We start from the raw sequence: 23341 nt of genomic DNA, 5'->3' as shown, positions 1-23341 counted from the left end.
ATGCTCTGCCTGAGGAGATCAAAGTACCACAGGTGTCAGGACATCCTGGAAAGCTTCTTCCACCTGGTTGCAGCTTGGTCAGAGCAGTAGAGTCTCTGATGAAGAGATCCTGCGTTGTGTGGAGACTTCCAGAGGAAATGTATAAATGTAAAGATGAACCAAGAGCATCTTAATGAGAAGTTTTGGAGAAGCTGAAGTCTAGGTTGCCATTAATCCCACTTGGGCCTTGGCATGCATGTATTCCACCTCATCCCAGAGGGAGCTAGCTTTCAGGACCCCAGGCAGAGCATTATGGATGTGCTCATATCTTTAATGCATTTTTCCTGACTGGGCTCTGGATTTAGCCCAAAGTACAAGCTGATCCACCTGGCATGGTGCCTCTCCTGATGGTAGGAGATCCCATCCCCTGCTGTCTAGGCAGGGCAAATGGTGAGAAAGTGATGTATGAGGGCATAATGGAATTTTCCAAGATGAGGTGTGAAGATGAACAGGATGCCATGGTGCCTGCTGAAATACTGCATGGGAAAGGCATGTGTCTCATGGGACAACAATCTTCTGCTGGGGTTACTCCTTGTAGGTGTAACCCCACAGTTACACCTACAGTCTTGTAGGTGAGTTCAACTCTTGCTACAGAGGCAGAGGACACCCCTGACTACCTTCATGCCAGATGCCTGAGGAGACATTCTGGGGTTTTGTTCTGCCAGAGGTGCCAGGTGTACTTGGCACATTGTATAGTTTCAGCCAGGTCTTATGGGATTTTTGGGGATTGTTGGTTTTTTAGTTTGGTTTTGGTGTTTGTTTTTGGTTTTTGTTGGTTTGTGGGTTTTTTTGGTTTTTTTTTTTTAGGGGTTTGTTTGGTTGGTTGTTTTTTTGTGGGCTTTTTTTTGGATGGTTGTTTTTTTAATGGAAGGTATCTCTGGAAGCTTGGTACTTTCAGGAGCTAAAATGGTATTAGTTATTCACTTCAGAAGAGTTTGGATTTTTTTGGTGATGGTTTTTGTGTTTTGTTTTGTGCTTTCTGCCTCAAAGTAGATGCTTTAAACTATGCAGTTTATTAAAGAAAAACATCTGCTAAGTAATTGACAGCAGAAATATAGAACATAGTTTGGTCAAATAACTTGTTCAACTATAAGACAGTGATGTATGATGATCTGGTTGAATTTTCAAACCAGTTATAGCCCCCATTACTTGTCACTGTTACTTTAGAGTGTTTTTTTTCAGGACCTATTTTAGAAGCAATTTTATAGTGTCTGCTGGGCAAGAGTCTTCAAAGTAGAACCTGATTTTTGCTGGTATGATATTTTTGAAAAAAAAACCAAAACATGTTTCTACTGTCTTCAGCTTGAGGTTTGAGACTCTAATTATATGAACCATTCTTCAACTTGCTGCTTATGCAGTACTTACTTGACCAATTTTCCTTGGCAGTAAAGCTGACTTGAAAAATGCCTGCCCTTATCACCTCTGCTGCTCTGCTCATAGCTACAATTCACTGCTCCTCCTGTGCTGATACAGCTGTTCAAGGACTGCTCTGTGTCTCACCACAATGCTTAAGACCCTTGCTTCCACCTGGTGCTGCTGTTTTAACCCTTTATTTCATGGACCTATCTTAAAACACCACCCCACCTTGTGTTGTGCTGATACAAAGGAGAGATCCAAAATGGGGAAATGGTGTTGAAAGTGCCTTTTGCCATTGAAGAAAACACAGGTTTCACTGAAGGGGAGGAGAAAATGCTACTGTTGCATGGTGTCAATATCACCTTTTGGATATGTTAATGTGAGATGGTTTTTAATTTGAGGGACTCCTTGGAGCTTTCTCTTGATCCAGAGGTGCTGCTGACTGACTTTGTTGTGCTGTGCATCACCATGCCATTCTCAAATACTATCTGCAAGAGTTGCCCCATGTTTTGCTTACAACTGAGACTAAAATAGTGTTTGTATCATTTTAGTTCTGTTAAATGTGATTACCCTCATGGTTGTCAGCACAATTTATTTTGTCAAAGGTATCAAAAAGATCACGAGCCTTCCTCTTCATATTTCAATTGCTCCAGAATGCACTCAAGTATTTGTTAGGATAATAAAACTGGAAGATGACTAAAACCTGCACATTCCTTTTAGATAGAGCGTGTGAGTAGGGAGTAGCAGGAGGAAGAAGAGATGTACAGAATTGTGCAGCAGCACAATGAGACGTGAAGGAATCCAATACCAAAGTTAACCTAAATGGTATGGTAAAGCCAGAGGTGTAAGCATTGGAAATTTAGTATGATCTTTGGCCAAAAACATGAAGGCATCTCTTGCATTTATCTTTCCTGCAGTTGAACTGAATTCTTGCTTAGTGGTGAAGAAACTGATTTTCTGCGGGATGTATTTTTCATTTAAAGTAAAAATAAAGTTCATAGCCTTACTGTCCCTTTGTTCAAAAATAACTTCTGGTAGTTCTGCCTTTCTTTGTGTGAAAATAATTCCAAACAGAAAATAGTAGTTGGCTGGTTTTACACAGTTCTATTCACAACACTATAATTTTCTCCACCAACTAAATTGACTCATTCATTTCCACTAATACATACAAACTTTACTTGTTCTGCTGCCAGTCTAGTTGTTAAGAGGACTAGCCCAAGACACATTGGCAGAGATGTTCAGTATGGAAAGCATCAAAGTGCAGTCCTTTCAAATGCAGTCCCTGCAGACTTGGACACAAATTTTTCACCAGGAGAGCTGCCAGCCACTGGAATGATCTCCCCAGGGAAGTGGTGGACTCACCAACAGCAGGACACTTAAGGTTCAGCTGGATAAAGTGCTGGGCATCTTGTCTAGGGCATGCTTTTGTCAAGAAAGGTTGGGCCAGATGGGCTTTGAGATCCCTTCCATCCTGATGTTCTGTGATTCTCTGACATGCTACAGAGAAGCTGAGTAGCAAAGCATGTTTGTTGAGCTTGAGATTGTTTGATACTTGTGCAGCACTAGAGAGGGGTTTGTAGAAAGTGACTACAAGCTGGGAAGGAGACAATAGATAGGTACATTTTTAAGAAATAAAGCTAGGATGAGAATTTTGATTCCTCTTAAATGGTGTGAACACAGTGGGATAGTCTCAAGAAGGCAAGAGTTATATGAAAAACGCTTTTGATTTCTTGTTGAATGCACATTTAATAGTGAAAAGGAGGCAGTGAGGGAAATAGATTTGGAGAAAATGTATGCTTCAGATGTGAAAGATGGAATATATTCAGTATATGGGTGTAAGCCACAATATTGGCAACTTTCTGAGTTAAAGTAATAGTAAATACGGAAGAGGGAAGATGTGACAAAATTAAGAAATAGTATTAATAGTCCTTATTAAGTATTTGCTTATGATACAGGTATCAGTTATAGCATTATAGCATGAAGAGTATTTTCCTCTTCCAAAATATAGAAGTATGCTAGTATTGTGAGTTTAAAAAAAAAAAGAATTGTTGACATGTCTGTTGATGTTACTCCTCTTTGGGACACTTCTTTCCCTGCTGCAAGGAGCCCAGTAGACCTTTATTGCACTCCAAGGATATGATGAAACACTAGATCTCCCTATTTGTAATTGCATCAAGAACCACTCAATGAAAGGTAGCATTAAATTTTTTCTGGCGTTTCATCACATGGCAGAGTGTATTCTCTCATGAACTATTAAACTGCAGATGCTGCTGACATCTGTTATTGTTTGGGAGGTTCTCATTTCTTTGTGTAGTTGCAGGAGGGTTATCTGAATCAGAATTACTTTCCTGCTGCAGCAGTATCAACCTTGCAGTATTTTATGAGACAATATGTAACCACAACAAAACCAGTATTTCATTTTTATAGATGTACTTACTGAGGTGGTTTTGTGGTCCAAACACAGAGTAATTGTCACAGATTGGATAATTTAGAACTGAACTTAGAGGACTGCAATGTGAAGTACCAAAATGCTATGCTTAGACATCATTGCTGTTTAAAAAGTACTTCCAGCTCATCATTCTGTTCAAGTGCTTCTTCACTGGTGATAGTGTTTAAGAAAGGATGGAAAAATTAGAACAGTTTTGAAAGATGACCTACAAGCAGATATAAATCTGGTCCTTGAAATTTTTACAATTTAAGAAGGCAAAAATATAGTCCTAATGATAGCCTATCATTTATAGATGCTTTATACTGAAGTATGCATACTTGCTGTATTGATGGAATTCATTTAACTGAAGGAAGAAAAGCTCTAAACAAGGGCAAGAAAAAATTTTCCTACCATTACCACTTAATGATTTTTCAGGTTAGAGAAAGTGAAGAGAAGGATAACAGTTTTAATACAACAAATATAATTATACTCTAGGCAAATGCATTGTTTGTAAACATTTTATTGTATTTTGACAGTGATGATGTTGGTGAGAGATACGTTGGAATTGAAGTTAGGAAAATGGGAATAAACAGCAGTTAATATATTGACAGTTGCATCTTAAAGCATTCATGTGATAGTAGTTTAAAGTTCTGTAAAACATATTAATATTCTGTGGACATTGTATTGACATACTACAGAAGAGCAGGTATCAATTCATCTTTTTACTGGTAAAGGCACAAAAGAGTGGAGATGATGGCCAGCTTTTGTTCCATTCCCATCTTAGTCACCAATTTTGATATAGTATCCAAAATAAGAGAATAAGAGGCCTGTTTCAAGAGAAGGTTTTTTAATATGTTGTGAGGAGCTTTTTTAAGCAAATGTATTGGATTCATTTAAATAAAAGGAAATTGTGAGGCTAGTGAGATTGTCATTGTTAATGAACTTTACCTCTCAAATCCTGCACCTGTTCAGGTAATATTTAAAAAAGAGAGAGGACATGTTCACCTTGTTGAAACAAGGTGCCATGGGGTGTCTTTTAACACCTTGTATTTCAAGAATATATTTAATTTCATCTTACAGGATAATTACAGTGTTGTTTTAAATAGTAAACAGTGATGACTATGGCATATTAAAAACTACGCATTTTAATTTTTTTAACTATTTGGTATTAGTTTAATTTTACTTTGCTTAGTAGTAAAGGTTACATTAACCTTTACTTAGAAGTAAAGGTTACATTATTTCAGTATCTATATTTTCAGTATCAGTATATTCAGGTCATTTTCAGTATCTTACTTTGCTTGATAAGAGCAGAATTATTCAAACACTTCTTATGCTGTCCATTCTTATCACATTTGTGATATTATGGGCTGGGTAGATTTCTAGAGAAAGTGAAGCCTGGAAATGCAACTTTCCTATTCTTGGTAAATAAAATGGAAATCCACCAAAACTCAAACCAGCCAAATTGATGTTTTCAAAATACAAAACTGGGCAGCTCACCAGTGGAATATTTCAGGAAGAAGAATATCCTTATTATCTCTATATCATTTGGGGAAGATGAGTGTGTGTTGTTTCTGAGGGGAGTCAAAGACACAGCAAGAATACCACACAAAGGGTTTGAGCAAATAGTGGAAGATGGCCCGTGAAAAGCACAGCATGGCATTTTTTGACTGAGCATGGCTAAAGAAAACTTGTTATGGACTTCTCACCTTTTTTCTATGTATAAGTAGATTTTTATACATTCTTTATAAATACCCAGGATTGAATCAAGACAATCTGCAGAGAGCAGCATTTCACTTATTTCTGTTCAAGTGATGAGTGGGTGATGGAAGCAGGTAACCTGCTCAGGTGAAGTAGGTGACAATGTGCATTTGTGTGAGGAGCCTGGGTTTGGTTGTTTTTTTCTTGACTGGCAGAGCTGTAATGATATGTACTGTCCAAAGGTTCTTTTGCTGTATCACCTAGTTCTTTGCCTTCATTTTATGGTTTAGTGTTTCTATCAACAGGCCGAGATGTGACTTTTCAGGTGACACATAATTTTCCTTTCCTGGGTTGTTAAAAATCAGTATATGTTTTCTCTATAGAAACAGCTTCTCAGAGTTTGTGATCACACACCACCAGACATAAAGTGTGCCACTTTATTTTGCAAAACTGATGCTCTCTTGCTGCTAAGAAAGTTTGCAATTCTTGTGTAAATCTATAAGCTTTAAAAAAACTCTGGTGGAACAATTCCAGTTCTGTCAGGCCTCTATTGTCCATAATAAAGAGTCATCTTAGAATGAATCTTTATGTTTATATAGCTCTTATAACAATTAAAGGATTCCTTGCTCAGGCAAATTAAAATCAGTCTCATGGTGGGGGCAGAGGGAAGGGGTTTTATTAAGGAGTTAAACTTATTTCCTTCATTTTTATGTGTACTTCTTATGAGTCCTATAGAGAACTTCTTTCAGCTGTAATTAACATACACACAGAGCCCCTCTGTTTTTTCATTACACATAGATCTGTTTCAGACAGATTAGCTTTATGTCTCCATTATGGTTTTGTTCAAATTGGAGTTTTTACAATTGTGCATGCACACACTGGTTTCTGTTGAAGGTCTATATGAAAGTTACTTCATTTGTTACTAAAAGTTAACCAATGCAGTGGGTAGTGAATAAAATAAAGCCTCATTTTGCTCCCTGTTTGTTTTCTTCCTGTTCTAATAGTTTTTATTTCTTCTTTGTGAAATAGGCACCCAAATAACATTTCATCATCCTGGGGATAAAAAAACAGCAGTACCTACAGCTGAAAATCATATAGTTGAAGTAACTTGTCACAGAACAAGGATAGTGTCTACTCTTCAAGGATGGTATTTATTAGCCTTTGGCAGCAGCTTGTCCTGATGCTGCTAAAGGCTCCTTCATCCTGCTTCCAGAGTTCTGTTGGTCTTTCCAAAGGAGCTCAACTGATACATTTCCTTCACTGCCTGATCCTGACTGAGTGCCAGGATAGTTCCATACATTGTTCTGCAGGAAGTACCAGTCTCTGGAAAATCGAATACATGCCTGTATCTGTTGTTACAAAGAATGTGTAAACAAGGGCCATGCAGAGATTGTAAAAAGAATACTAATTCTGACTTTTTTAATGCCTTTGGATGCCAAAATGTTAAATATAAAGCATGTCTTTAAGACACAGTTTTCTGTTTAAGTTATGTAGACAAGTACTTGTTTATATGGTTTAAATTGTAAATGTCTCCCTGTGAAAAGGCAATAAGTTTTCCTAATCAGTTATTGTCTTTATTCATAAATATTCATAATTAGTATGACAATAGGTTGGCAGTGGTTTAGTTGACTTTATCCAGTATTACTGGAATTCCTGGTTATTATTTTTAGAATGCACAATAAAGCTAAGAGGTAATATGGGAGCTTTTTCAGTGGCATAGTTTGTAGTTTGCATATTTTTATGTTCAAGTTAGAGGAATTCATTAAAAAGTTTGGGAAAAAATCAATCTGTATATATATTAAGATTAAGACAGACAATTTGGGATCATAAGACAGGAACAGGTATTTTGATAAGCCTTTGCTGTCTGGAACTCTTAGAGAGTTCTTTTTCCTAAACTCAGAAGTACTCCTAAAAATCTCATTAGAAGCCCACCCATCAGTGTTTTGTACAAATAGCAGAAATGTGTTATGCTCTGGTATCATGGTATGAAAATTGTTTGTAGATACTATTCAGCTCTTATCCGAGGTCAAACTGCAGTATTTGTTGACCTTCCTACTTAGGCTTGATGCACTGAAAATCTGGGCTGTTAAACTTGGGAGTCATATGATTGTCTAAATCCTCACTTCTCATTCGTGATGTTCCAGAAAAACAAGGCAGAGGCAATGCAATCAGGCTTAACAGTCCTATTGCTTTTAACCATTTCTGTATTTATGTTAGGGAAAGTATAGGGAAAATAACAGGGAAATTGTTTGGGGAAAATAATTAGCTTTTAAAATTAGTTGGCACTATTAAGCACCTTTCATCTGTAAACTGGCAAATAACTGCAAATGTTAATTTAACAATTAACACTTTAGAAGACCTAGGCATACAGCAATACAGTAAAGTGACTTCTTATAATTACCCTAGGCTTGTAGTAACACTTCTAGTAACTTAAAATAACGTGTATCTTCATTTTTTGACAGCCATACATCTAAATTTGCAGTCTGTTACAGAGAGAAAACTATACCTTATTTTATGGCAATTAGTATATCAATTTACTTCACGTTCTCAAAGTGCTTATTAATTTTAGCTCAAAATAGATCAAATGTACCACATGTGACTGCTGTATCATAATACTACATTTCTATTTTTAAACCTAAATGGACTCTGGGAAAGTACTTTGCAAACTTTTGGCTTCTATTGCAGAGCAGGTTTCCCATGTGTTCCTGAGTAAGTGCCTCCTAATGGGGTCCTGGAATAGCCGTTCGTTTTCTGGCCGTGTTTCAAGCTTTGTTTGTTAATTAAAAAACCCTGAAATAAAGTCAGGTGAACTGCATAAATTCTTCTTCAAAATAAGCAAGCTGGGGAAACTTCATCTTCTCCATTTCAGTCCTGAAAATGTTCAGATACTGCAAGGGAAAATGAAATGTATGCTGGAAGTCATGAGCTCAGAATCATATTAATAGTGTTTTGTTTTGAAATCATTTTCTCTGTGAACTTGCATTCAACAGCAAAGAAAAAATGTTTGTTTCCCAGTGACAGGCTTTCCAAAACTTATTAATCTCTTATTAAAAATAAGTCTCATATTAAAAATATGCTAACTATTGGAAAGCAAAGAGTCTTTACCATTCTTACTCTTCAGTCATGCAGTCATGGCTCAGAAGTTATGGTTAGGTTAATATTTATTTTGTAATGGCCAATGGGGATCTCTTTATCCCCACTGCACATGGTCCAAGTTAAATGTTAGATCTCACCTCACCAAACCATCACAATCATGAAAATGGATAAAGGGAGAGTTGCCAAGGCAATAAAGAATTCTAGTCATTTCTAGGTTGAAGACAGCTGTAGAATGCAGCAGATGAGTCTTAGGAGAGCAGGTAAAATGTTACTAAACTGTTGATTCCATGGCTCTGTCAGAGCATGCAGTGGTGCTGTACACTGATTGTAGTTGGGCTTTTGAGCATAAATGTGTGTAATCACCACTTGTAGTAATTCAGTCTGAAAGTTACAAAGACAAAAATGCCAATGACAAGCAGCACCACAGATGCCAATATTTAACCTCATCATAAAGGAATATTAATTATTTTTGCAATCTGAGCTGCATCATAATTTAGGGTCCAGGGGAGTACTCTTAAGTGATCCATGTTATCCATGATAAACCTTGGATATTTTGATTGCTTAGCCTGTGAGCCAAGGAGCAGAAGTGCTTTTCTGAAGTCTCTTTTCAATGCTGCAGTCTTGGCTCTGGCTGAGGAGATAGCACCCCAAGGTCAGATTTTTTTTTTATTATTATTTCATATGAAGACATCAACATATTAATGATATTGCAGTCACTAAGTTTTACAGCTTAAATGTTTCAATCAGTATCTGTAGCACCATCAGATAAAAATGAAGGCTAGCAAAACAAGATCTGGCAAACTAATGTTTGAGGAGTTCATTTTTTTTTTTAGCATGCCCAAAGTGTATCTGTAGTTCGGTATTCATTTCCTAAGTCAGTTATAGCCAAATTATAAGTTGCTAAAATACTAAAGAATATTGAAGAAGTGGGTGTTTCATCTTTCCTTTATGCCCAGTTGGCCCTCAGTAACTAAATTAAGCTTCCATTTCAGTTTGAGAACTGAAAAGAGTTGAGATAATAAGATTGTGTTAAATCAGTTTTTGGCCTTTGACCTTCTAAAATGAATGTCTAAAAGAGAATTAAGGGTGAAGTTGTATAGAGACATGAAGTATTGTCCTTTAAATTTAAATGGCTGAAAAATTGGCAGCAAGGGGTTAGGTTATTTTTCTTCTTCATGTACAGTGATAGGCAGACCTTTTTATCTAGAAAAGTTTTGGCTACACTACACTCTTGGAGGCTTGCATTGTACGGCTTTATTTTTTAATAATATGAGAGAATAAAACCCTTCTAATTGTTTGAGACAACAGATGAAGATGCCTTCTCCTGCTCTTTAACGTACCCTCGAGCTCAGGTTTTGTCTTCACTCACTGGAGTGGTTTCAGACACAGAGCCCTCACTCTGTCCTTCCTTAGCTCCTTGTTTCAGTTTTACCTCTGCCTTGTGCCAGCTCCCTAATGCAGTCTTGCATCAGTTCTCAATTCTTTGCCTATTAGCCCTTCCTCTGATTTTTTTTTTTTTTTTTGCCTTTCCTTCCCCCAGTTCTGTTGTGAAATTCTAATTTTTGACCAAGTGTTGGTGACGTTCTGGTGTGTTCTAATATTGTTATGTTCCCCATGCTTGTGTCATACTTGTTCCTGAAGTGGACACTTACTGGCAGGGAAAAGAGTATTTTAATTTTAAACTATTTTAATGGTTCACTAATTATTTGTAAGCAAAGAAACAAGTGTAATTTCCTTTATCTTACGTATTTTAACCTGTTTTAGCAATAATTAAAGTTGCTGCTGTAAAAATGTCTTGAAAATATCTATTTCACTCAACATGTTTTCTTAGGAGGTCTTAATTTGGGGTTTATTTGATTTAGGACAAAAATCAGAGTTTATTAAATGTGTCTTTTTTATGTGTACTTACAATTCTCTTAATTTTTAATATGTCAGCCAATTTATGTTGTTTACTGTCAAAAGTGTGATATTAATTCATCTTCTTGTCTGATGCAAAAAAACCTTAAAAGCAAGTGTTTGAACTTGAGGATGCCAATTTAAGCATGAAACATCAAAATAAGTCTTATTTTTAATTTTTAAAAAACCCAGTCAATTTTATTTGAAATTGTTTCCATGTGTATGGCTGAGTTTTCTGTTGAATTTCAGGCTACCAATTATTTTTAGACTACATAAATTAATGAGAACAGATGGAATGTATGATTAGAAATTTTGGCATATTGAGCAGTCAGGCTGAACTGAAAAATACTTGAATGTATAATATGTGGAACAGAATTATATCAAAGAGGTATTTGCAAAACCAGAGGTGCAAAAGAATTCTGTGAAGAAGGGCAGAGAGAACATCTGAGCTCAGGCTCCACAGCACACTGCCCAGGACATGAGTGAGTGGCCTCTTCTCTTGCAGGTGGCTGTGTCCAGTCGTGTGTCTGGTAATTGTATCTCTAGATGTGTGTTCACTCCTTCAAGGGAGTGAAACCAGTAATTTCAACAAAAACTCTCCAAATTAGAGGAAGGGAAGTTTTTTAAAATACTGTGTAGTATATATACTCCTGTAATGATGTTCATAAATGATTTAGCATTAAAATATTTACCTAGAGACATGAATTGCATTTTTAATAGTATTGAGAAGAATTTGTCTTTGTAGAAAAGGAGAAGAGTTAAAGGTTCATGCTGAGTTTCCTGCCCTGCTATTTTCATACCTATTCTAGGTGAGTGCAAGCATTTTGTTATTAGGGTAGCTAGTTATGGTTTTGTTTGCAGTTCTTCTGAAAGTATGCTTTTCTTATCTATATTCCTTAAGCTGGTTGCTTTAAGTAGAACAAAACTTGTACCCAGAATATCAGCCTTTCTTTCCTGTTTCTTAGAGTGAGTATATATGTACCCGTTTTTCCTCAGAGCAAGGAAGGAAGATAAACTTGGTGTTTCAGCCTGAATGGCAATGAGGCTGCAAGTTTTCCAGCAATGCATAAATGCATTGTTAGCCTTGCACAACTTTACAGAAAAGTCATGTATCAGCAGTGTTTTCAAAAATTGCAATAATACTTTACCTTATTTGGCTCATAAATTAAGCTGATATTTTCTTTTGGAAGTGTCAACTTCACAGAGACAAAGGAATGCAAATGTCATCTGTTACCTAATAATAAAATGTAAGCACTCATTTTCACTTCAGATAAGTATTCATTTAGGCTTTTGTTTCTTGTAGTTTAAGTGCTGGGCTTTATTTTTATTGTATAAGAAAGGTGAGAAGAGGGCTCAGTTACTGCAATTACGAAGTTCATTATTTTGATACTTCACTTAAATGGGATGCCATGTGTTTCCTTCCACCCACCCTCCCTAGAGTGGAGGAAGGTGGATCTTATAGTGGAAATAAGTTTAGAAAAATTGCCCAATGTAGTGCAACTGTTACCTCATTTTGGCAGTTGGCAGCTTTCTTGGGTAGATTTTAACTTGAGAGGAATTGGAAGAAAACCAGAACCTTCCCACATGCCATGTGACTCCCAGAAATAACAATTCTGTATTGAGCTTGTTAGGAAGAGCTATGAGCATCTGAGACTGGCTCCCAGTGAAACATGTTTGTTCTTCCAGGAGGAAGAAATGAAGCCTCTGGCTAGTTAGAAACTTTTAAGCATTTTTTCTCAAAATGGTTCAAGTAAATTAAGATAAAAACTCAAGAGATGTCTTCCAGCTCTGCTAAACTAGAGAGATTTTTATTTCCCAGAAATAAGAAGGGCCTGTACAATGCTATCATGAGATAGACTTCACCCATTCAAAATAGGAATAGTCAAAACATTTTCTTTATTTTGGAGTAATCACGATTAGGATGGCCTGTCCTATGATGTGCTCACTGCCAGATGAAGGATGACATTCCCAGTTATTAGCAGGAGGCCCTAGATGGTGAAGCCTGTTTGGGAAAGGATCTGCTCTGGAGTCTGCAGTGGAGGTGGGCACCGAAGCACACGGTGGTACAGAAGGGTCACAGTATCCTTGTTCGGGAGGGTATGGGGTTGATTGGCACTGATTTGAGAAGATGCTTTTAGTGGCAATTCACGGTATGAAATACAGTGATTTTCAGAATGCATTTTTAATTACTCTTTGCTCTTATTTCTCTTTAGAGAAAATTAAAGGTAAATACAATTTCAACTAATGGATGTTCTTGTATCTAATTAAAAAGTAACTTCAAGGTGATTTACTGTGGTTAACCTGTCAGTTAAAAGTTTATATTACACTTAATTTAAAATTATTTCTTTATTTTATTTAAATAGTGTTACTGTGGAAAAGTTTATTCTTTGTGAAATCTAATGGAGTGAGCTCAATTGCAAGTAGCCAGCATAACAAAAACCTGTTTCTTAGAAAGAAAATATTTGCTTTTTAAACAAAATGCAGAATTGTTAAACTACTCAGAATAAAAATGTTATTTATTATCAAGCACTCGTTTTCCACTAAAAATAAGAAAAAATGTTTTGTTCAGCACAGCATGTAACTTATTCTCTATAAGCTGGTGAAGGAACCACTAGTTCATTTTGATTTTTTTAAGAAAAAATCTTTGATCATGATGCTTTGAAAGGGAAAATACAATTGAAAGGTTGAGGATAGAGTATTAAGGAATTATATCTTTCCTGACATTCATATTGCATGTGGAGCTAGCATGCCATGTGAATTGTTTGACTTTGTTCAAACAGTTGTTCAGAGAATTACAAAGATTGGTGTAATTTATCCACAGAAAAGAAAAGAAACACTGCATTTAATCTTGTAGTGTTTCTTTCCTGGAAAGTGCTTCCTGCTTTCCTATGCTTTAAAACAAACATAAAACTGAATTAAATATACTTGTAGTCATGATATTTATCTCATTATTTGTAAATAGAAGAGTGAAAGATATCTTTTGACCATTCTACCTGTCCAAGCTTTAGTTGTTTCGGCATTTGTTGTAAAGTAAAACTTGGGAATGCCACAAGGTAATGTGGACTGAGAAGCAAAGTGCCTGTTGCTTACTAGTAAAGACATTTCATAAATAGCTAACTGCAAATGTTTAATTTTAAAAATTTTTTTAACTTGGTGAATTATTTCTGTTATGTTCAAATGTAAATACTATTTAAGAATATATTCAGACTAATAATAAACAAATTCACCTTATGTGAAATAAACTCGATATAAATTAGTATTTAAATTAAAACCTATCACAAATAGAGAAAAAAGTACTGAATCTGTGAACTTCATTGCTGCCTCACTAAGAAAAATACCTAGTAATTAGAAGGTTGGTGTGTGAATTATCTCCCCTCTAAAAAATATGAGATATTTAGTTGTGTTCATGCAACACATTACAAATGAATGACTGAGTACTTCTAAAATTTTCTGTTCAGTATTATAGTTTTTTTACCTCATGCTTTGTTTGGTCTTAAACCAGCAGATGGCATTTGTTACTCCATTTAAGTGCAGACTAACGTATATTTTGTAAACACAGTGTAATTAACCTCAGTATATAGAGAAATCTTGTTTTCTGAGCTGTGCTTCTGATGCCTCTGCAGTCCTGCAAGTTCCTGTAGTTGAGATCCCACTCACTTAGTACAAAGTGTGTTTGGTGAGCTCTGAAATGTTCTCTTGGGCGTTCTGCAGCCTCTTGTCCTGTGGCCAGCAGCATCCCCTGTACTTTTCAGGGTTTAATGCCCGTGTTCCACTCTAGCTGCTCTGGGGGACACTGAGTGCTTCACTTGTTCCTCTGTGCTGGGGGGTATCTGAATCAGAGTAGCCTGGTAAGAGAGGAGGGAGCAGGACCCTCTAGGGCAGCCTGCAGTCTGGTGGGGCACTGCAATGCATGGGCTGTGCAGTGGTGAGTGCATCTCTGCAGCACTTGGCCAAATGTTTTGTGCTTCAGACTGTACTTTATGAAAGCCACTACTGTATTCTAATTTGCACTCTCTACTCCTTCAGTCTATGAAAAAGCACTATCCCTTTTAATAGAGTTACTTTGGGTTTGCTTTCTTTCTTATTTGGATATTTTTCTAATTGAACCTAAATGTCATATAATCAAGGAATGCTCCAGTTTTGGAGGAAAACAAAGGTATGAATTTAAAATACTTAGCTCAAGGTGGAGTCATTCGGTTTGGGTTATTTTTTTCCCCTAGGAAGTGTGCTGGTGATTTAAAATGCAGATTGGCTTCCTGAAAGTGTTACTAAAATGTCTCTGGTTACTCTAGTATTTAGCATTCTGGTCTTTTACTGTGCAGTAAAGATCTGATAGTGAAGTCTAGCTGCTAATATTGTGAATAATTTTCACCTACAAAACTTCAGTTTAGGTGAACATTCTGCTGCTGTTCTTTCTCTTACTTCCTCCCATAATCCTGCATCAAAAAAATCTGTAAATATGACTCCAGATCTCTCAGAGTTAATAATAATTTATGATGTGTGGCACTCTGATTCAGGACACATAATGCTTAATGTGTCCTAGGAAGGAGTTTTTGAACCTAAGTGTCTCTCATATGGGGCAATTTTTTACAAGTTCCTTTAGCTCAGTAGCTAAACCAAGGAAGGATAGACCAAACCTGTAGATTTTGGAAAAAGGAGAGCTCCTCTACCCATAGCTTCCTGTAGCCAAGATCCTCTCCACAGCAGCTTTGCACCTGCAGGAGCCTTTATCTGTGAAAGGCAGATCTTCAGCATCCTTGTTCTGATGGAGAATGGCCAGGATGGAAGGAGGGAGCTTCTCCTTGGGCCCAGTCAGATACTGAGCAAACTGTCTGCATGGTTCTTCTAATTCAAGAACTTCATCTTACTCATTTTGGATAACCCATTAATAATAATAATAACCCATTAATGCTCAACGTTAATCAACAGTAGTACTTAGTTTGATGTAAATTAGGAGGACTAAAACTTTTATTTAGTGTTAGGTTTTTCAGAGAGGCAGAGCAACTGATTGCTTCACAATTGCTTGTGAGGCAACTGAAATTGCTTCACAATTTAACCTTGGATTTTAATTTTAGAAGTCCATATACTTATATGTTTTTCCTAGACCTCATTGGTTCAAAAGCAGAAACAGCTTTCTCCTGGTAGATGACTATTTTGTGTAAACACAATAAAAACCACTTACATAGATACTTTCTCTTTTGCTGCAAAGAGTACAAAACTTCTGATTGGCTGTCAGGCTATCATAAATTGTGCTAGCAAGTAACTACAGAAGGTTATTTGAGCAGTGTGTGTGATTTGGAAGGGCATGGACTAAGAGGATCTCACCAGTACTTTCAGATCTCCTGTACTTATGTGAAAGCAGCTGTTTCAAGCGTAGTTCCTAGCTAACCTTTGTTTTACTGTGGAACAATTGTGTGATTTTTATTCACATTCTGCCAACATCCATCTTGCAGTCTCCACTGTTGTACTGGCCAGCATCAGTGAGCACAGCACCTTGAAGGAAGCTGTGAGACAGGCATGGAACAAGGTGATGTCTTAGGGGAGAAATCCAGTTGTCTTTGGCAAATTGGACAGTTTTGTTGAAGATTGCCTTTTGTACTGAGAGAGTTCTCTGTCCCCTTCTTGTCAGTGCTACATGTGGGACTGTGACTACAAGGTATTTGATTTCAAAAAAAACAGATAATGTGTTGGTAGAAATGAGGAAACTTGATCTGCTGCCATGGTATGTGTCCACAGCACATACATGAATCACAACATCTTAGATGATGAATTTGTCAAATTATGACAAGAAAACTGATGGGAAGAGTAAGAACTTTTAGCCTACATATGAAAAATTAGATGCTGAATTTGACATTTTTATTTCTTTTTTTACTCCAAGTTCTCCCTTATCTTTTTTATTCATTTTGTATCATCATGGTTAACAAGCAAACAATGCTGTTTGACCACGTGAGCTAAAATTAATGCTTCCTGATGAGAAGGTATTAAATGTGTGCTGCAGTTAAACTGGTGTACAGTAGATGCCAGTAGAGACCTATGGAGTCAAAATAGAAATATGACTAGTGTTTCCATAGCAACAACTTCCTCCTGGCCGTCCTATTTATAGCAGTGCTGCAGTCCCAGCCTCAGTGCAGCTCTCGCAGGGACTCTCTCGGAAGGGTTAACCTTGGTAGAAAAAATGTAGGCATAGAGGCACACTGAACCTGGATGGATTTGCTTTCTTGTGTTTTATTAAACAATGAGGTTACTGATTGTGTTTATTTTCTTTATGTATGTTTTGAAAAATCTTTGTTTCAAAATGGAGAGCCATTAAAGCTGTAAGCTGTGAGCAAATACTGCTCCTCCTTCCGTGTGTTTAAGAAGAAATGCAACCCAGTGGAATAGTGCTGGATGTACAGTGAAAATCAAAACACATCTGCTTTTTCAAGAGCCTTTTTTTGTCTCTCTACCCATAATTCCTTCTGAAATATGCATGCCTGGCAAGACTCAAAATGGATTGTGTTCAATTACATAATTTCGGATGAAAATGAAGGGGGTTTTTAAGTTGCAAAAGGGCTATCTGTATACTTTGTTTTACATCATTTTCTCTCAAGGTTTATCTAACAACTAGAAAAATACCACGCATATTGCCTAAGGCTTATAGCACAGACACTCCTGGTTTTTTTGTATATATCATGTAAAAATTTTGAGAGTCATTAAATACTTAGAAACTTTTTTTATTTTCAAATTCAAAATTCATAACTTAAATTATTTTCTTTTTATGAAATGTGTTGGCTGTGTCTTTCAACTTACAAATACTTTATTGGTCAGAGACCAGCAAAATTTGGCAAGATCCTCAGGCTCTTAAAAATGGAGGATCCATCACTAATACTTTGTATCAAGTTATTGCTCGTTCCTTTTGTAATAAATAATAAATGCTGAAATTGGATTTTCATCTTTCATTCTTGAAATAAATGATGCATAAAGGAGAAAATGTGTTTCATCAAGTCATCAATTTTTAAAGCAAATAAACAAACTTTCTTTAACCTCTAGGAAAAATGAGTTCTTTATTAGTCATTTATAAGGTTTAAGTTATTTTTTCTATTGATTACAAAAAAATGCAGAAACTGTTGCAGTATGTCTGTTTAATACAGATAGAGGCCTCGTGTGAAAAAAAAAAATTTCAGTTTAAAATAATATGTTTCATATTTAAAAGAATATAGAAAATAGTATTTTTTTAGAGAACTAGAACATAGAACCAGAAAAATACTATTTCAAGTATTTTTTATATAAAGCTAAATTTTATTTAGCTGTAGGTGATCTGAAATTTTATTTGTTTTGTAAACCCATTTTTCTAGGTCCTGTTAAGGAATAGATTTAATTGTCTTAAAAACTCTTGTTCTTGATTGCAAAATTCTGAGGGTTAGCCTTCATTAAACACTAGAGAATGGTGTTATTTGTACAGTCCTGCTTTGCCTGAATATAGAGAAATGCACACATTATCCTTTAAAAATATTTCAAACGATTTCCAAGTAAAGTTACAGCACATGGTAACATGCTGTTACTCAACCATCTGGGTCCTTTCAGGAGAGGAGTCTTCTCTCATTCTTAATCCTTCATTTTTAAGGCTTGACTGGTACAGTAGAGTTTCTTCTTAGAAATTGAGAAATATTGTTTTAGCAGAGATTATTAAAAATAAATTGTCCATGTAGCTACCTGGTAGATTCTTTTCAGCAAGGAGCTGGAAGATCTGTGGCTGGGTTATGGTGCTGGTGTTGTAACAGGCCACAGAGCATCAGCCCCTGGGAAATCTGCCCAACCAATAGGTTGCCATCAGGAAAAGTGTAAATGGCTTTGTTGCCTTTATAGGCTTAGAGGACCACTGTGTTAGCCCTTGTCCTTGGGCTAACACATCATGATGTTGCTTTTTATAAAATTTGGGGAGCATTTTTGCTGAAATACTGTTTATCAAAATACCAGAATTTGCACGTGCAATGTTCAAATTCAGAGTTGAATGTCTCAGTTTTATGTTACTTGTTGAATGTTACTGCTATGAGTTTTTGAATGTGTTTTAAAATTTTGCCAAGATTTGGTGGTCAGAAGATGGCAAAAATAAAATTTTTAAAGAAAATCAACATTTGGGTGTTGACTTTGGCTGCAAGAAATTAGAAGTTTATCTCTTACACAGAACAGAAATTCCAGATTCTCTCATGCATTCTGTTCTTCCTATATAGCATATAATTTACTTGATGTAATAATTAATTGGGAGATCAGTGTGTCAATAAGATGAAAGATTAAGTAAACAGAAATAGGAAGTTCCATCTTTAAAAATCATGGACTTCATTTGAAGACATTGCAAGCCATATGAGATGTGGGTCTGTATGGCAGCTTTTTGTACTGCCATTGGGCAGTGCCAATCAATGCCAAGAATTTCCTAGATTAAGGAAAGTGTATTACTATCTGTGAAAATGTGACCAGCACTTTCTTTTCATGTTTTATGTGTGCAGAAACTTCTGTAACCGTACACTGGCAGTAGTTCATAAAATTCCGGCAAATTCAGGCTTTCTCTTAGGATTTCTTCTAAGAATTCATTTTTGGTGACGTGTTTTCACTTAAACCACTTACTTCCGTGATGTCAGAGTGTGAGTATTGATGATTCTTATTTTGGCCCCTGCCTCAAGTGTCCAGGCTAGACATTTGGGTGCATGAACAGCCCTGAATTTTGATGGGCAGAGTTGCTCTGTGGCACTTTCCACATCTCTCCATGGACTAGATGTGGCTGGCAGACTGGAACTTAAGTAATGTGAATTTTGTCAATCACCGTCTTTCAGATCAGGGAAACAAAATGGTTTAGTGAAGAGCTGTGTGAAAGATAAGACAACAGTAGTGTAATGGCTCAGAACCATGGGAGAGCTGAGAGACAAGATAAGCACACCATCATACCAGGTAGCTTTGTTTACTGGAGAAAACAGCCAAGGTTAGAGAGAATATGAGACTCTTGGAAAGAATCTCTCAGTGCCTAAGGACTTGTGGTGAGCTACAGGGGTAGCACATCTGTACAATTCCAGAGAGGCTCTTCAGCTCCAGAAAGATCACCATGCATGGAATAAGCATCTTGATGTTGTCTTAAATAATTTTTATATTGTTGTGTGGGAATAGCATGGCCTTACTCAGTTTTAAAGTGTTGGGTTATATATGGAATGGAATATATCCCCTCTGCCTATTTGTGACCCCTGCTAAGGCAAACAGATCCTCGTGATCTTCACCACCTCTTGTTTCTGGCAGAGAGCCTTGAACCAATGGGATGTTCTGGATGTCATAATTGGTCTTGGAACAGAGCAGGTGAAAGGCTGGAAGGCATGAGGTGGCATCCAGGGAAGGCTGCAGCACCAGACCCTGATGGAGGAGCAGCCTGGGCACCGCTGCGCTAGCTGATGGTTACCCGAATTAGCAGATGGCTGTGCAGAATGTAGGCATTTCCACAGTTGGTTCCAAATTTTGACCAGGGGCTGGAGAAAGAAGTTACATTTCCAGAGTATCTGGAGCCTGCAAGCACAGGGCATTCCTGGGCTTTGTGCAGAGTCTAGAAATGTAATGGGTTGTGCTGGCTGAGGCAAATCACAAGTGTAGCAGTGCCCATGAGGAAGAATGTAGCCAAATTTGTAAAATCTGTCTGTTGGCATTTTTATTGTTTTATCACTGTCATGGGCAGTTTGTCAGCATGAGGGCTTTTTTCTGAGGCACAGGGCTGTTATGAAATGGTTATATAATGTCCAAGGGTGGGTATCTGCTGACATTTGAAAACTATGCAGTGAGATGTATGGTGGTGAAAATGAGAGGTATGTCTTTAACACGTGTTGACTGTAAGACAGGAGACAGATTGTGGAAAACATATTTCAATCTTTCTTAAGAATAGCCTAAAGTTTTAAAAAGCCACATTGTAGATGTGCAGAAATAGATGTGTTTCCATTTTCACAAAAGCGAATATTTAGTATTACCCATTGTAAGCATGCAAAATTACATAATTTGCAAATAATTATAGTGTTAAATACAGCTTTCCATTTCTTTTCCTTATATTTTGTGCCATTAAAAGTTAGACTTTTTAGACTTACTCCACAGTTGAAAATACTAAGATTTCTTGTGAAAGAATGAAATCTTATGAGCAAAATTTAAATGTGTTTGGTTCATTCACGGACTAAGTAGAACCCAGTTTGAAAAAGTACAATGCACTTGTGTTTAAATGTGCAATATAATTCAACTTCTTCACTGATTTTATCCACAAAGGAGGAAAATAATACGGTTTTTCTTCCTCCAGTAATAAAATGAGTTTGTTCAGTAGTGTTTGCCAGTAACTTCCTTGCTTAGGAAGTTGATTAGTTGAAAGCATGAGATTACTAAACATTAGATTCCAGCTGGATATGTTTGCTGTGCAGATGTGGTACTCCATCTTAATAACAGGGGAGGAACTGCAGAATAGTTACTTTTGGTTTTTTACACGTGTGGTTGTGGTAAATGAAAAAAATACCTATCTACTTTCTGATCTTTACTTCTAAACGAATTGTTTGTAGTACTCTAACATAGAATGTATACTTAAGTACAAAGTGTAATGCATTAAAAAGCTATGAGAACACATACTAGCAAAATTATTGTTTGTTTGTTTTTTAAAAAACAAAACAGTTCCCAATTTACATGAAAAGAAACTTTTCACTGTACAAACCAGTACATCATAGAGCTCAGTACATCACAGAGCTCTCCTTAACAGGAAGTAGAAGAGAGTCGTGGTTAGCAAACAGTGCAGGCAGGAAGCTCGGCACATGCATAGCTCTTAGTGGCGCTGGGGCGTCCAGCTCCCTTTAGATGTCTTCTCTTTTGCTTTTGTGAGTCCCTGGTGTGTGTAGATGGCAGGGCACAAGGAGGTCCCTTGCAGCCAGGGCACGGCCACGGCGCTGCAGAGACTGGAAGGGTTTGCTAACCGCCTCTTCCATAGGCACTCCAAGAATGGTGCGCATGAGCAGAGAGCGGCTCTGGAAAATGAGAGCCAGCAGTGCTCTGAGTACACTGTCCAGTGGGATGCATCAAGTAAGTGTGGGGAGGGGTTTGTTTCTTTTATAGGTGGTTGCTCTTCAGTTTGCCTGGTGAATGAAGTGTGAACACTGATGTGTGATAGGTTCTGGGGCAGTTTTGTAATTCGTTACCTAAAGGTATTAATGGGAAGAAGAGCATATTGCATCAGGCAGGGGAAGATGGGGGCTGGTTCATGGACTGGTGGCTGGCAGGAGAATTTATCGTGCATTCCTTTTTCTTTCAAAGCACAGTTGACTTGTTTTGGCAAGCACCCACCCCAGTTCTTACTTCTAAATTACTTATTTTCAAATTAAATCAGTGAGTTCAGCAGAAGTAGAAGACTCTAACTAAAGACTAGAATGTTTAAACTTCAAAATAGGCAGACATTGCAGTGCAGATTAAAATTCTAATTAAAGGGATTTTCATTATTCACAGTTGTATTTTAAGGGATATAGACATCAGAAATGTTCTATATAGTGGTAAACAATATAAAATTGAGTTTGATTTTAACTATTACATATTAGCTTAGTGTAGGAATACTGATTAGTTTTAATTTCTTAATTAGTGAACAGTTTACAGTATTATTTGTATGAATTAATATTTTTCATGGTTGTATTTTGAGTAATGAAAGAGATTTCAAAAAATCACAATCTAAATAAATTGACGTTTGATTTTCCTTTTAACTTTAAAGCTGTGTAGTATTTTGCAAAGCAATTCTTGTCTCTGGTTAAATACTCATTTTAAAATGTTACAATATGGTAATTTATGATAATTTCGTTCCAAATTTCAGATTCATTGATGGATTTGAGATAGCACAATTATTTCAGTTGAAGATAGGCCATGTTGGAAATTCTCAGCATCACAGTATTGCCATGAAAAAAATCAGCATTTATACTTCTTACTTGAAATTTAAAATATTTTATGAGTAGGGAGTGAATCTATTCTCAGAGGATAAGCCGTAAACATGGAAACAAAAAGGTGTTAATGCAGTGATCTAAAATAGATTAAATCTAGGTCTCCCAAATGAGACAGGAAAGAATTGACTCGTTTTGTTGGGAAGATAAATGATGAAAGGGCATAAATTCTGAGCTTTCACTTCTCCATAATATTTTCAGCTTGGTAAAAATAGGCACATACTTGTGTTTATGAAGAAGCTCTTTTTTATGTAAATAGCTGTTTGAAAAAAATAACACTGAAGCATTTTTGTTTATATAACATGAAGAAAAAAACATGGTAATGACCTACTGACACTCACAAATTGCGACCTGTTTTGTACAAGCCTCTACTTTCTTCCCCTCTTCATAAGGCAGGCTTCCTAGTGTGACATGTTTGATGAGGAAATGGACTGTCGTGTCTCTTGATAAACATGGTGAAAATGGCTGTTCTGTGCTATTTTAAGTCGTAATTAAGCAGAGCAGTTGCATGTAGTTTTCTGAGCTGAAGTTGCTGAGCTGGTAACTGAATGGTGGGTGACTATGTAGCTTTGGTTTTGGGATGAAATTCTGAACCTTCATCCTGAAACTCTACTTCAGTCTCTAGATTATTTTTAAAAAGTAATAATATAAATTACTGTAGGTACCCATGAACTGAGTTCATATTTAAAGGTTCTCATTTTGCTACCACTGAAGTCAGACTGATAGAGAAGAAAAGGGAGTAAGTGGAGGAAGTATTTGTCTACTCCTGACTTCTAATTAAATCTTCAGAAAAATACATAATCACTGAAAATAGTTTGTAAAACATGAAAGAGAAACAAGGTGTTTGGAGTGTTTTGTTAATTTCATTTTGGTT

At 36.6% G+C, this 23341-nt stretch overlaps 1 protein-coding gene across 3 annotated transcripts in view; it reads left to right on the top strand.

The window, feature by feature from the left end:
• PRKACB (protein kinase cAMP-activated catalytic subunit beta) overlaps positions 1-23341 on the top strand; it is an 81035-nt gene that overhangs the window by 25428 nt on the left and 32266 nt on the right. Inside the window, exon 1 of one of the 3 annotated variants that reach the window (XM_071436407.1) lies at positions 21373-21568. The exons of the other annotated variants lie outside the window; for them this stretch is intronic. Within the exon in view, the coding sequence (XP_071292508.1) occupies positions 21388-21568 (181 nt within the window). The 5' untranslated portion in view covers positions 21373-21387. Of the gene's footprint in view, positions 1-21372; positions 21569-23341 lie in introns of those variants that run through there. 3 annotated transcript variants of the gene reach the window in all.

The sequence above is a fragment of the Agelaius tricolor genome, unplaced genomic scaffold (assembly GCF_023055355.1).
Source record: "Agelaius tricolor isolate 1412-34295 unplaced genomic scaffold, bAgeTri1.0.p SCAF_11, whole genome shotgun sequence".
NCBI lineage: Eukaryota > Metazoa > Chordata > Aves > Passeriformes > Icteridae > Agelaius > Agelaius tricolor.
Note: the sequence above shows the minus strand (reverse complement) of the source record. Positions and strands in the feature narration are given on the sequence as shown.